Below are 14,349 nucleotides of genomic sequence, written 5' to 3' on the forward strand. Positions count from 1 at the left end.
CTCCCCCCCCCCCCCCCCAGCAGTTTTTTTGCTGAATCGGCGATTGGTGTACACTAGGGATGAGCGGGTTCGGTTCCCTGAGAACCGAACCCACCCGAACTTCGGGGATCCGGGGCGATCCGAGCCCAAGCTCGAATCTCCCTGTCTGCCCCGGATCCCTCTCCCGAGGCAAAACCTCGAGATCTGCTGTCGGATCTCGAGGTTTTGCCTCGAGCGGCCATTTTAAAAAAAATGCCTTTGCCTTTAATGGGCAAAGTGCTGATTGGCTGACAGAGCCGTCTGTCATGGCTCTCAGCCAATCAGCATTATGGTGCTCATTTGCATGTAGCACAGACTCGTGAGATCCGTGCTACATGCATCTGTGTGATTGACAGTGACACAGAGCACAGATGGGTCAGTGAGACCCGTCTGTGCTGCTGTGTATTTCAATGACACAGATGCACGCACGGACCAGGAGATCCGTGCTACTTGCATCTGTGTCATTGACACAGAGCACTGACGGGTCCGTGAGACCCGTCTGTGCTGCTGTGGTTAAAAAAAACACACAAAAACCTGTGTAAAAAAAGAAAAAAATGGCGTGCCCCCCCACCCCCAAAAAAAAGAGCAACCAGCCCCGGGCATTAGTGACCCAGTGCTGGGTGTGCTTAAATACAGGGGGACAAACGACGTAGGGGTCCCCTGTACTTAAGCACAACCAGCACCGGGCTAGTCAGAACCAGAGCCGGTTGTCAAAATACGGGGGACAAACGACGTAGGGGTCCCCCGTATTCTGCGCAACCAGCTCTGGGCTCTGATCCGGTCCTGGTTCTGGAAATACAGGGGAAAAAAATGAGTAGGGTTCCCCTGTATGTTCCAGAACCAGCACTGGACTTTTTCTAGCGGGGGGCTGATGCCACAGCCAGGGGAGCCCTTTCACCGGGCCCCCCAGCCGCAGCATCAGCCCTGACCACTAGTCAGCCCAGGCCGGGGGATCCCTGGAGAGCTGGGGACCCCCCCAATAAAGGGGTCACCCTCTCCAGGGCACCCCAGGCTGATAGCCCGGGGCTATCCCCGCCACCCCTGGTGGCGGGTTGATTGTGTGGTGTGGTGTAAATAAAGAATATCAAACATACACACACATGTTTTTTTTCACAGGTCCCCTATGGATACTTTACCGGACAAGTGGACCGATGCTACAGGTTACATAGGTGAGTATGTGTACGTGTGTGTGTGTATGTATGTTTAATAAACTTATACTGTCACAGTGTGTGTGTCCTGTGTTTTTTTAAACATTTTTTTTACAGGTGAACTACAGGTACTAGTGGGCTCTTAATGCCCTGCATGCTGGTACTTGGGGTTCTCCAAGTACCAGCATGCGGGGCAGGCTTGCTGGGACTTGCAGTTCTACTTGTAAAGACAATGTTTGATATTCTTTATTTACACCACACCACACAATCAACCCGCCACCCACCGCCACCAGGAGTGGCGGGGATAGCCCCGGGCTATCAGCCTGGGCTTGGGGTGCGCTGGAGAGGGTGACCCCTTTATTGGGGGGGTCCCCAGCTCTCCATGGATCCCCGGCCTGGGCTGACTAGCGGTCAGGGCTGATGCTGCGGCTGGGGGGCCCGGTGAAAGGGCTCCCCTGGCTGTGGCATCAGCCCCCCGCTAGAAAAAGTCCAGTGCTGGTTCTGGAACATACAGGGGAACCCTACTAATTTTTTGTCCCCTGTATTTCCAGAACCAGGACCGGATCAGAGCCCAGAGCTGGTCGCGCAGAATACGGGGGACTCCTACGTCGTTTGTCCCCCGTATTTTGGCAACCAGCGCTGGTTCTGACTAGCTTAAGTACAGGGGACCCCTACGTCGTTTGTCCCCTGTATTTAAGCACACACAGCACTGGGTTACTAATGCCCGGGGCTGGTTGCTCTTTTTTGGGGGGGGGGGGGGGGTGCACGCCATTTTTTTCTTTTTTTACACAGGTTTTTTTTTTTTTTTACCACAGCAGCACAGACGAGTCTCACGGACCTGTCATTGCTCTGTGCCAATCACACAGATGCATGTAGCACGGATCTCCCGGGTTCGTGCTACATGCAAATGGGCACCATAACGCTGATTGGCTTCCTGTCTGCCACTCCTAGATGGGCCACGTGTTTGTGCCGCCCACTTGTGTCGCTTAGCATAGTCATCCAGCTACCTCGGTGCAACCTTTTGGCCTAAAAACAATATTGTGAGGTGTGAGGTGTTCAGAATAGAGTGGAAATGAGTGGAAATTAATGTTATTGGGGTTATTAATAGCGTAGGAACAAAAAAAGGCCCATTTTATGTGATTTTAGCGTTTTTTTTTTATTTTTTAAGAAAAAATCCAGATCCAAAACACAAAACCCAGAACCCAAAACACGGAAGGGTGGTTTTGGCAAAACCAATCCAGATCCAAAACACGAAGAAAGATCCAGATCCAAAACACAAAACACGAAAAGTGGCCGGTGCACACCCCTAGTGTACACCATATATTGCCGATTTTTTAACCCCAATTATCTGCAAAACGGGGAATTGCCCCAATCCATCGCAGATGTATGGGGGCCTCAGGACAGCCTCGAAAACTTTGTAAATTAGTAAAAATATGATATTTATCATCGGCATCTTACGGGATGGACAGAGCGCAGATCACATAACACAGACATACAAACTCTTTAAGGCCATTACTTGCAGGCAACATTACTGGGTAATTTGATTAGGGGAAAACATTTCTTAATGGTTTTCTGTAAGCGACAGTAGGATCAGAATTTAATTTATTAGACATGGGCTTGGCTCCATCACTCACAGCTCACAATAGATATCAGATTAGTGGTATTTAAGTAACTGGGATAGTTTGGGCCTCCAGAAAATGCCTTTTCCATCCAGTCTACAGCTTTTAGGTCTAAATGCTAAAGCAACACTTACGGATATATTGACATTTATCTGACTTTTAGACCAGCTAAATGTATCAAATAAAACATTTGCAGTTGGCGTGACGTGACTGACAATGCATTAAGGGAAAGGAAAAAAAAAACGGCTTTTATTTTTTTTTTCAATTGGTCTACCAAATTAACAGAAGTCTCAGGACTTTTGTGATATTTTATTTGTTACATAGGGCTAGATAAACCCGCCAACGCCGATGAAAGATAGGTACACACGATGCAATAATCGGTCTCGTCGGCCAATTCTCAGCTGGTCGGTCTGATTATTGCACAGTGTGTACACAGCACTCCAGTGAATTTTACCAGATATTGAGCACTAGGGACTCACTTTTCTAGAATGGGTGGCACCCGGCTGCAGCCAATCTCTGGCTTCTGAGTCAGCTGAGATGCTGAGCGTCTTGGGACACGGCTCTTTAGAGCTGTAGTAAGCAGAGGTGCCAGCGACTGAGTGAGTCGCTGACAGCTCCGCCCCCCGCAGTCCAGCACTGGAGATCTCGCTTCTGCACTGACTCTCCTGAGTCAGTGCACTCCCCCCCAAGCCCTGGCAGGAGCAGCGCGACTCCAAGTGAGTCACTGACAGCTCCGCCCCCTACACTTCTGATCCGACCTGCTCATACTTCTGCACTGAGCCAGTGCAGAAGTTTGATCAGGTCGGATCAGCAGTGTAGGGGGCGGAGCTCCCACTGACAGAGGGGCGAGGGGAGGTGGGTGTCTCGACACACCAATCGCCGAGTGACTCGAATCATTCGAACATCTGAATGATTCGAGTCATTGTGTTGAGACACTCACTCACTAGCCATCTCTATTGCCGTCTACCCCCTTCAAAAGCTGCCCGAAATGTCGTCTACTGCCGCCTCTCCTGCTGTTTGGAGGTGGAGACCTGGCTCACATGAAAGAGCAGAAGCCAGGACAGGGTGACAGATGCCTCCCAGGCCGGTGCCAATTTTAGCACCTTAAGCAGGCCGCTGTTATCTGCATGGTCTGCGCAGCGTTGTTTATGGCCAGAGGCAATGTCCGTCCATTAAATACAGAAGTACAGTGCAGACGCGAGACTCCGCCCCCTCTCTATGCCGCTCTCCTCCCCTGCCTGCTTTCTGAGGACAGCGCGGCTGTCGCCATTCAGAGTCAGCCTCAGTTACTGAATTGCCAGCCAGATGCCTGCTGCAAATGAAGACAGAGTACCGCGACATGCCTGGGCCTGGCTCAAGCAGTCCCCGGTTCTCTGCCTCTAATCCCAGTCTTCCCTCCAACTCTATTAACCGGTACCCAGCTGCCTCCTTCTCCGGTCTGCGGCTCCTCTCCACCTTTAGTGCCCGGTGGCACCCAGCCCCTTCTGTCCCTGCCTACTCTTCCTGTCCGCAGCTCCCCTCCACCACTCCTGTAAGTGGTTCTGCCCACATCTAATACCCGGCACCAAGCCCCTTCTCCTGGCCATGCCTGCACTGCCATACTTCGACCCCCGGCTCCACAGCTACCCAGTTCCTACTCCTGCCCCCGGCTACCCAGCTCCTACTCCTGCCCCCGGCTCCTACTTTCCAGCTTCGCCTCCCACACATCAAGACGACGAGGAGCCAGAAGGACCAGCAGCATGACCGCAGCAGCCACCATCCAGCTCAGACAAAATAAAATAAAAGGACAGAAGAGTGCACAGCTACAAGTGGAGAAGTCCTTGAGCATTTTTGTTCAAGGGTTGGAGAAAAAAAATAAAGTATTTATTTTTTTAAATGTATTTATTGGTTCGCGGTTTTTCATAAAATTATGCAGAAACTACAGTTTCAACTGAACGGCCTATATATCGTGTAGACAATGTGATTGAACGATGTTCACAGACACGCGTCGGCTGTGCAGCACAGCCAATGGACGAAATATCTGCAGATATATCGGCACATTGTGCTGTGTGTACGGGCGGTCAGCCGCCACCCGTACACTTGCTGCAGAGGCTGCCGAGGAAATTAAGGAAAGAAGAATACACCGTTGGAAAGAAGAATTCAATAGAAGCAAAAATAATCAGGACGTTGGGAGATCTGACGGCCATCAGGTCCCACGAGTTCTATTATATATCCTGGAACTTATACAGTTAGTTCACCGAAGATAATCTGGATCACTTCCATTCACTGTACTCACCATACATTACGGTGAAACTTAAGATGGAGAAGACAGGCAGCTCCTATATTTAGGACATAAACACTGATATGGACATGTACCCATTAGCTTCCTCTGAAGTAGAGGTGGCCAAGGGTCCAGCGCGATTTGAGAGTTGAAAAGTTAAGAGATTAAGTGAAACACACTCTTCCCAAAAGGGTTCGCATGTCCACCATATATTCAGGGAACAACCTCTCTTACCTACCTTACTGAGATGTGGTGTATATTCAAACAAACTTTTTGGGCTAAGATGTCAGTTACAGAACAATTTAACTAGGGCATTGGGAGAGCTCCAAACGGGAGGATAAAATTGGCTTCAGTTTGTCAACTCAATGGTCTTCTTTCAGGCACAAGTATAGCCGCCTCTGTGCTTTGCCGTATCGGATGCCAATCAGGCTGGAGTATAGTGATAAAAAGAAATACTTTGGTTCCTGGTGTTGGGAGTATAAACACAAGGTCAGCTTTGATCTGGCATATTCACAACAAGTCCATTTGCGTTTTGTAGGACTGTTCTGCCCATTGACAAATTGTGAGGCGTACTGTAGGTAGCTGGTAGGAGAAATGCAGTGACGAGTGAAACAACATTGAGTTTCTAAGCAGTTCGGACCAGATAAAAACACACCATTTGGTGTGGGAAATATTAAATTCTGTCATGAATATCGGTTAAGTAAAAGGAGGACACCTGGGAAGAGTACAGCAGGAGTACAGAGAGGACGGGTATATGGAAGAGAGGAGAAAAACGGATTAGCTAAGGGGAAAAAAAATAAAATAAAAAGAACACTCAAATAATCTGAGAGACAGGTGGCCAGGTTAGCTTTTAGGACTTAAAAGACTTCAAGACATTTTGTACTGTGAAGGGATAACAGGATTTGTTCAAATTAATTATCCATCAAGATGCTGTATAGGAGGTCGAAAGCCACCTCCGAGAGACAGAGGAAGACTAACGCGCATCCTCTATGTTCAGCGATCAGGCTACGACTACTGTTAACTTTCATTTATTATTTTTCCATTTGGGAATGACTAATGACAAGCCAGCTGTATTGTGGTCTGCACCAATATTCAGAATAGCTCAAACACATTAACTCACTGGTAACTAGCAACATCCTGAGCAAATCAGGTGTCTGACAAATACTGGCTGCTTCCATAGTGTACAGCTGAGGAGTCCAGTGACGAAACGCGTTTGAGAGGATTGCAAATACGTATGCGGAAGTGACATCACCGGCATTGAAAACCAGGCTTGGACCGCTTCCACTTCCAGGGGTTACCAGCAAAGAGTGGTGAGATAGAGGCGCAAGTCAGAACAGGCTGGATTTTCCATATGCATGAATATTTTTACCTTCTGTGAGTGTTTGATGCTCTCAGTAAAGTCATTATTATTATTTTTCTCCATACTTTAATGTATTTAAAAAATAAAAAAAAAATTATGTATTTGGAAAAATGAATTTAATAAAAGATATCCTTAAGTATGAATTGTACCATTTAAAAAAAAAAAATTGTATACCTTAAATCCAAAATGATCCAATGGGATCTGGAGCTCTCCAGGGGCTGCAAGCTGTCCCATCCCATCGCAGGGTACCGGAGTATTGATGGCCCCACATCACTGTGATTCATTGGGGGGCTGCTCCATCAGCCCTTGGATGAAGGGGTGGCTGTAGTGACCGCAAAGTAAACCCAGCTAGGAGAAAGAATCAGGTGGAGGTCTTCACGTGGGTACTTGCCGAGTTTGAATGAACTCGGGAATCGTCACAGTCTCAATCCGGAGCCTGGAGGGATTCAGTAGATGTGGAAAGGAGACTGATGCCCAAGGACTTGGCTGGCCACCCCCTAGCCATCAATTTATTGTGTCATCATACATTGTTGTTGCAGTCACGCCATTCTTGGCAAGAGGGACTGCCTGGCCTTGGAATGGACCTCCTGGAAGTATTGTAGATGGTAGATCTAGGTATAGATCAGATTATCCTAACCTAGACTTCCAGACTACATCAAGGGTCTGTGCCTCTTCTCCCTAGAAGCTCGTGGACAGGGGGAGTTGCACACTGCCACTGGATACAATGTGCCCAAGTGTAAATCCCCTCCAGGTGGGTGTACGTGCAGAGTACACATCCCCAGATGTATTGTAAGCTAGACCGGAATAAAAGATGATCTGAAATCCCAGTGCCCCAGGAGAGGTGAAATATACCCACTGGCACTGCTCAGGTGAGTGACCCCCATAGTGTCCCCGCTTACAGTATTACCCAAATACACAATAAAATTTCTATTTTTCAGGATGTTAAATGCTATACTCATAATATATTCCTATTCTCTAGGGGGAATGGGCATGTAATACTGCCGGACGGAAGCTCGGCAGTTGAAATCCCGACGGCGACAGATGAAGATCTGTAAGTAGGCTATCCCTACCCCTCTACCCTCCCCCCCCAACACCCACCCCCCACCCATCATCCCGCAACTAACCCTAAACCTCCCGGCGGCACCTAAGCCTAACCATCGTCATTTCACTTCATATGTTGACATTGTCTGAGGATGTTGACCTGGAGCCTGTCGACATGTGGAATCATGGCGACTTTCTAGTGTCGACATGGTAAATGTCAACCGTGTGACTGGATACCTGCTGAAAGTCTTTGGGGACAAAAACACTGGTTTGTATAGCTTACAGAAAGCATATGTCAGTAACTGGGCGTATGTTAGTAAATGGCACGCTGAGAGGGTCTATTTGGCACGACCGAAGCCACGGTGTATGTGTGTCTTATCTGTAAAATAGGGTAAAACATCTGTGAAATAATGCTGCATTATATGCTGGTAAATGGGGCTGCAGTACTGAGGCCGAACTACAGCATTGCTGAAAAAAATAGCCAAGTAATAAAGCTTCGTTCACATTGAATAATCCAGTAAAGATGCAGGAAGAGATACTTCATAGGTTAGTTCCCCAGCTCTAAATCAAGTACTACACAGGTCCTTCAGATATAGACGGCCGCTGCCATCACCTAACGCTCCTGTGTGCGCCTCTCAGCATAAGAACAAACTCTGAAACGTGTTTCACAATGAACTTCGCTCTTGAATCCGTTTAAACTCTTCATTCTCCCCCACACTCTCCGGTTTCTATTAGACTCTCTCCAGACTTCCTGGTAAGGAAGGATCTGCAGATAAGTACCTAGAGCTTAGCTACCGCGATTAATCATCTCTAAAAGGCACATCTGTTCAGCCCGCCACCACCTACGAATACGCTCCGAACCCTTGTTACTATTCACCTGCCAGCACCTAGCACAGATGGCCAATCGCATCACACGGCGGTGGCAGAAGTGAGAAGGGTGCTTGTTTGGATTTTGTTTCAGATACACTGACGCTTATCATCAGCTCATTGCACAAAGGATTACATGGTGTGATCACAAACGTCCAAGACCACAAATAAAAAAGGAATATACACGGAGGGGAAAGTCCTGAAATAGAGGCTCACAGACCGATCAATGCTCCTTCTCCAGACACTGAGAACATGCGATAATTTCTCGCTATGTCTAAATTAATTGCAAGGTGGCCGAATAAATTGGGGGAAAAAAAATAAAAAAAAATCTAAATTATTTATATATGTAAATATATACTGGATATTGTCTAAAGTGCTACTGTGGCAGCCCATCTGCTTTGGAACTACGCCTCCCAGCATTCCCTACAACTGTTTTGCAGTTAGGGCATGCTGGGAACTGTAGTTCCACAGAAGCTGAACTGCCACCCCTAACCCTGTACTAAAAACATGGTCTTCCTTTAAAACATAGTACTGGTTCACTCATATTTTACAGCACATACAATGGTAAATGAGGACAAATTTGACACTTCAGAGAAAGATGGAACTAAAATAATGGACATTAAAAATAGGTTACTGTCATTTCAGAGAATATCGCTCATTGTGTATAACAAAATATTTTACAATACATTGAATTATAACAATGCACAAATACTGTTTGGGGTTAATTACAGATAATGCCACTAATTGTGGTTGGGGTCTTTAGAATTAGAGAAATACTCTCCAAATACTGCAATGGAAACAAGGACAAGTGCAAGCTACAAAACAAAACTAGGGGCTCTATGTAATACGCCTTGTAGAGAGATAAAGTGGACGGAGATAAAGTACTAACCAATCAGCTCCTAACTAATTTTTTTCAAACACAGGAGTCTATTTACTAAGGCTTGGATGGAGTTCAAGTGGACAGAGATAAAGTACCAGCCAACCAGCTCCTGTCACTTTTCAAACACAGCCCATGACATGGCAGTTAGGAGCCGATTGGCTGGTACTTTATCGCCATCCAAGGCTTAGTAAATAGACCCCACAGCCTGTAAAGTGGCAGGAGCCGATTGGTTGGTACTTTATCTCCCTTCAAGGCTTAGTACATAGATCTTTTAAAGCCCTCTCCATTCCCAGGTGGAATCAGTCCTTAATTAAGAAGGATATTAAGTATTATTCTATTCATGACATCAAGTTTATTTTTAAAGAGCACCTCCATTTTTAAGGAATAACCCCATTTAAATGCAGTGCTGTTATCTGTGTAACAGGCTGTGTAATATCTGGGTGTAAACATTGCCACATAAACTACTTCAAAGCCATAGTGTGACGCCTGCGTTTCCCCAAAATAGCTGGTTTATTGTGGTTTCATGAAAACGTAGTTAGAAGCCCACGCGAGAGGTGATGGTGAGACTTACCCACGCTAGTCGGCAAGCTACCCAGCAGGGTCTGCTTGTATTTGATCAGGCTTTCGTCATCTTTGTCCAGTTCCTGGATCTCCTGTAAAGACTTCTTCTCGGGTGCCTTGTAATTCAGGTCAACCTCATCTTCCGCATCATCTTCAATGGGTTTAATTCCATCTTTGTCAGCCATGATGTCTGGAATTACAGGAAATAGTTAAAAAAAAAGAAATATGCCAGGATTTCTATATACGGCTTTTCTTTTAATTAATTAACATGCACTAAAAAGCCACTTCAAACCTTGTTCATTAATTTTTGGGAGTAATTTGGTAGGTTAAACCTAAATGCAAAACAGAACGTTCGAGTATTTTGGTAATCCACCTGATCTGGCGGGACCCCGGCATCTGCTGCGGTCAGGTGGCCCTCATGCCTGCTGGCGGCACTAGGACTAGTATTCCGCTTCTATCCTTGACCTACAGCAGACTCTGCCGCATTTGGCAGCGCCTTTTCAATATGCCAATGCCACAGTGTTTACCCTGACCAACCGCTGCCGGCCGGAAAGAGCACAAAATTATTATTCTGTATTTATGGTTACAATAATCTGAAAAAAAAAAAAAAAACTGATTTGGTTAGAGCCATCCTTTAATCGGAGCTTTACCGAAATGTAACAAAATGTTAGAACAACATCACTGGTCAGATCACTGGACCATTTAGCCATTATGCTTAAGTTAACCTTTAAGAGAAAATAAAAAATAAAAAAAAAAGAAGTAATGAGAATTTGGTTTAGGGCAAATACTGCCCTGCCCTTGAGCCAGCCCGGAACTGTTATTAAGAGTCTCCTGACCAACACGTATTGTCATCTTGATATAACTTGTGATAACTGCTTCCTCCACGCAGCCTTTATTGTGCCACGTTGGTGCAGCGAAAAGATCTACTTAATTACTTCAAAGAATAGGGGATTTGATTAGCACTGTCCTTTTATGAATTTAGTATTGAAATTGTTTGACTGTATTGTTGTTCCCGCACCCTAAACCTAACCCCCCCAGGGGGTGCCTAACCCTAACCCCCATCTTCCCCTAACCCTCCCCAGGGGGGTGCCTAAAACTAACCCTCCCCCCTGCGGCTAACAGTCCCTGCTTACCCTTGCCGGGCGTCGGGATTTGGGAATCTGACTAAAGATAGGCGTTGGCATTTAGACTCCTATCTTTAGTACAGCGTCGGGCTTACAGCGTCGGGCATTCCGGATGCCGGTAAATGAACTGCATCATATATTATTATAATTATTATATATATAGCGTTCCCGCTAGGCTGTTTTAGCGGGGCGCTGTGCCCTGCCCTCACTGCGCAGCACACCACTAAGACAGCCTCCGGATGCAGTCTTCACCCGCGGGTCGCAGTGTCCCACGTGTGGGGAAATGTGCGGTGACCCGGTCACCGCCGGTGAATAGACGCAGGGCGCATGCGCCCGGCATCTATTCTACCTGTCAGCAGCGCTTGGGGGCTGCCCGGCGTGTCCGTAAGTGCCGGGCACGCCCCCAAGAGTGACGAAAAGGTGACGCGTCTTATAGACATGCCCCCTTTTCAATGGTCACGCTCAGTTTTTGGGTGCGCGCGCGGAAGTGCCCTCTCTAGCTCCGGTGCCCTGCCTGCCGCCGGAGCTAGAGTGAAAATATATATATTGTCTTGAGAAAGGGGACGCGATCCCCGAAACGTCGATATGAAGTCACATTAAAGCTATCCCCGCTGTGGGTGCTTGTTTCACCGCATATTGAAGTCTCTGAGTGCCACCTTTATTCATTATACGTCTGCATATGCATTAGGGGAAATTACATCCCTTTGGAAGGCACCTGAGCTATTTCATGGCTGAGAGGACTGGTGAGTGCCGGGTCAGTTTTGGATGTATATATATATATATATATATATATATATATATATATATATATATATAAAAAATGAGAAGAATTGGCACTCACCAGGTAGCTGACAAGAAAATTGGTTTTTAATTACCCATCTTGAGGGAGAAAGTGCATAGAGCCATAAAGTGCAATAGTCATAGTCTACGTTTCGTCCCTATGTAGGACCTTCTTCAGGACATCACAGCAGACATGTTTCAGCTTGAAAACCAAAGACAGGTTTTCAAGCTGAAACATGTCTGCTGTGATGTCCTGAAGAAGGTCCTACATAGGACCGAAACGTAGACTATGACTATTGCACTTTATGGCTCTATGCACTTTCTCCCTCAAGATGGGTAATTAAAAACCAATTTTCTTGTCAGCTACCTGGTGAGTGCCAATTCTTCTCATTTTTTTATATTTCATGGGCTGTTTTGTCCTTAATTGAGCACCCCCAAGTTGATTCTGGTGCTGCAAGTGCGGACACTCTGTATGGTTATTATATATATATATATACATACACACACACACAATAAAATACCTATATTACGCTACATCAACCAATTTATCTTAAAATGCAAATATAAGAAAACATACAGTACGATTAGTTAAAAATTTAATTTAGTAGCGACTGCTTCCCCAAGTGCGGTCTCTTGCCAGTATGGACCACAAGGGTTTTATGCAATGGTGATCTTGGGGAGCGCCAAACTCCAATTATGCAGGTTTGAAATTTTCCCTTGATATTTTAGGTTTTAATGTCCTTTTAATAGGGATGAAGCTGAAGAAACGATCCACTTTCAGTTTCTACAATGATACACTCAACCAGAGTACACCCAATGACAATCAATACGTTTCTGTCTGTTTTATTAACATTTGGTTTTATTTAAAACAAATAAATGTAAAAAAGAATAAAAACCTTACATCACACATATATCGTGGCCATTGTGGGTTAGATATTATTACTAACTCGCTGTCACTCCTTAATGAAGCGAGCTCATTGACAGCTCATTGAGCCCACTTTTTGGTCACAGAAATAAGTCCACCAACGCGTTTCGTCAACAATTACTTCTTCAGGGGTGTTTAATTAAAAATGTAGGAACTTCCAGCCTAAACTTGAATCCTCAATCAGGATGGCAAATAGTATGTCCTTTAAACAGCACTTAGATTAAGGTAATTGGCTTCTCGTAACACAATATATATTTTTTACTTTCAGGCCAAAATGATGAATGACCTATCCAGCCTGATGTTTCTTATTGTCCTCAGCTGGAGATATCCAATGGAGGGCAGCTTCCCTGCAACAGTGTACAGCTAACAGGTCAGGTAGTGAAAACTATATATATTTATTTTGATATGATCGGGGTAGGGGTCCCTCTCCTGGGGTAGGTGGACACCTCCTTACACACAGCAGCTGGGAAACAGCACTCCAGTCGTGGGTTTTCGTGCAAGCTGGTCGGCACCAGGTTTTATTGTGCAATACCAATAGACAAATAAACCAAACACAAAATAACTCCTAGCCCGGCTGGGCACTGACTTGACAGGTAATTTCCTCTCTACAAGTGGCAAGGCCTACTACCTCACCACAAACAGCACTTTCAAAAGGTCACAGTGTCTCTGAACAAACTTGTGTGTCTGTTCTCCCCAGGGTGTGTGAGACACTGCATCTAAACTCTTACGCAGCTATATTGAGCCACTTCCAGGTGAAATCCCTAATTAGCCTGCTCTCAGGCTGAAAGGCCTAACACCTGAAACAGCCCTGTGGATGGAGCCCTCCCTTCTCTCTCACATCCACACCCCCAGGACCCATTCTCCGGCTTTTACCAAAAGCCGACACTCAGATCTGTTTGTAAAACAGACTTTTCCTGAGGGTTAAAATATATATTACAGGAATCTGGGACTCGTATACACACCATCCCTAACTCCTAACTTCTCCAGTGCTCCTATCATTATATATTTTCATTCTCCACAAATCTGCCGGCACTCCAATAGTTAATCCACAACTTGCTCCTGTGCCCGAATACTTCAATACATCCTCCAAAAAAAACGGCAGTAGGAGACGGCAGAAAACACAAACAAATATTCATTACATGTATAGGTCTTGATTAAAGAGGTCAGACCTCCGAAACGTCGATATGTTTCACAGACAGTCTCTGTGAAATTCTTTCTTACCACAAGTCTCTAAGTGCCGTCCATTGCTTATATGATACACATTATTCAGGAAGGGCACTAGAGCACAGAGCTTATGAGTATCCGGAGTGCCGGACTCTTGGAAAAGAAAATATATATATATATATAATGAAGTTAGGTGTCACCAAAAAGGACCAGCGGACCAGCCCTAAATCTTTCGGTATCATGGCTAGCTGGACAATGAAACTAGAAGACCATCTCATGCCGTGTGGTCCCACGTCCTGATCCATCAACATTTGTTCTCATCAGATGTGATGTGCATTATTATGTTAACCCAAAATATAGAGCATATTCTCCCCCATAAATTAAGAACGTTTCATGACTCCGGCATGAGCAATAAACCACAATGATCACACTCTGATGAATACATCATTACTGTGCACTGGGATTTCTTTGATAATTGTAGATTACATCTATTGACGGTAGGATTTTTTTTTTGTAAACTTAAAGTGATCTGAACGGAGTCTGAGAGTAGCGGAAAACTAATTAGAAGATAACAGAAATTGCTCGACCACTTAAAGCAGAAG

The 14,349-nt window shown here is 45.7% G+C and overlaps 1 protein-coding gene across 2 annotated transcripts in view; it reads right to left on the reverse strand.

The window, feature by feature from the left end:
• Nucleotides 1-14,349, reverse strand: part of LOC148505520 (rho GDP-dissociation inhibitor 2-like) — a 112,555-nt gene that overhangs the window by 35,513 nt on the left and 62,693 nt on the right. For both annotated transcript variants that reach the window (XM_088448149.1, XM_088448148.1), the window contains exon 2: nt 9,765-9,944. In XM_088448149.1, coding sequence (XP_088304275.1) covers nt 9,765-9,939 — 175 coding nt within the window. In that variant the 5' untranslated portion in view covers nt 9,940-9,944. The remainder of the gene's footprint in view (nt 1-9,764; nt 9,945-14,349) is intronic.

This window comes from Taudactylus pleione, unplaced genomic scaffold (assembly GCF_031769625.1).
Source record: "Taudactylus pleione unplaced genomic scaffold, aTauple2 ptg000451l, whole genome shotgun sequence".
Taxonomy (NCBI): domain Eukaryota; kingdom Metazoa; phylum Chordata; class Amphibia; order Anura; family Myobatrachidae; genus Taudactylus; species Taudactylus pleione.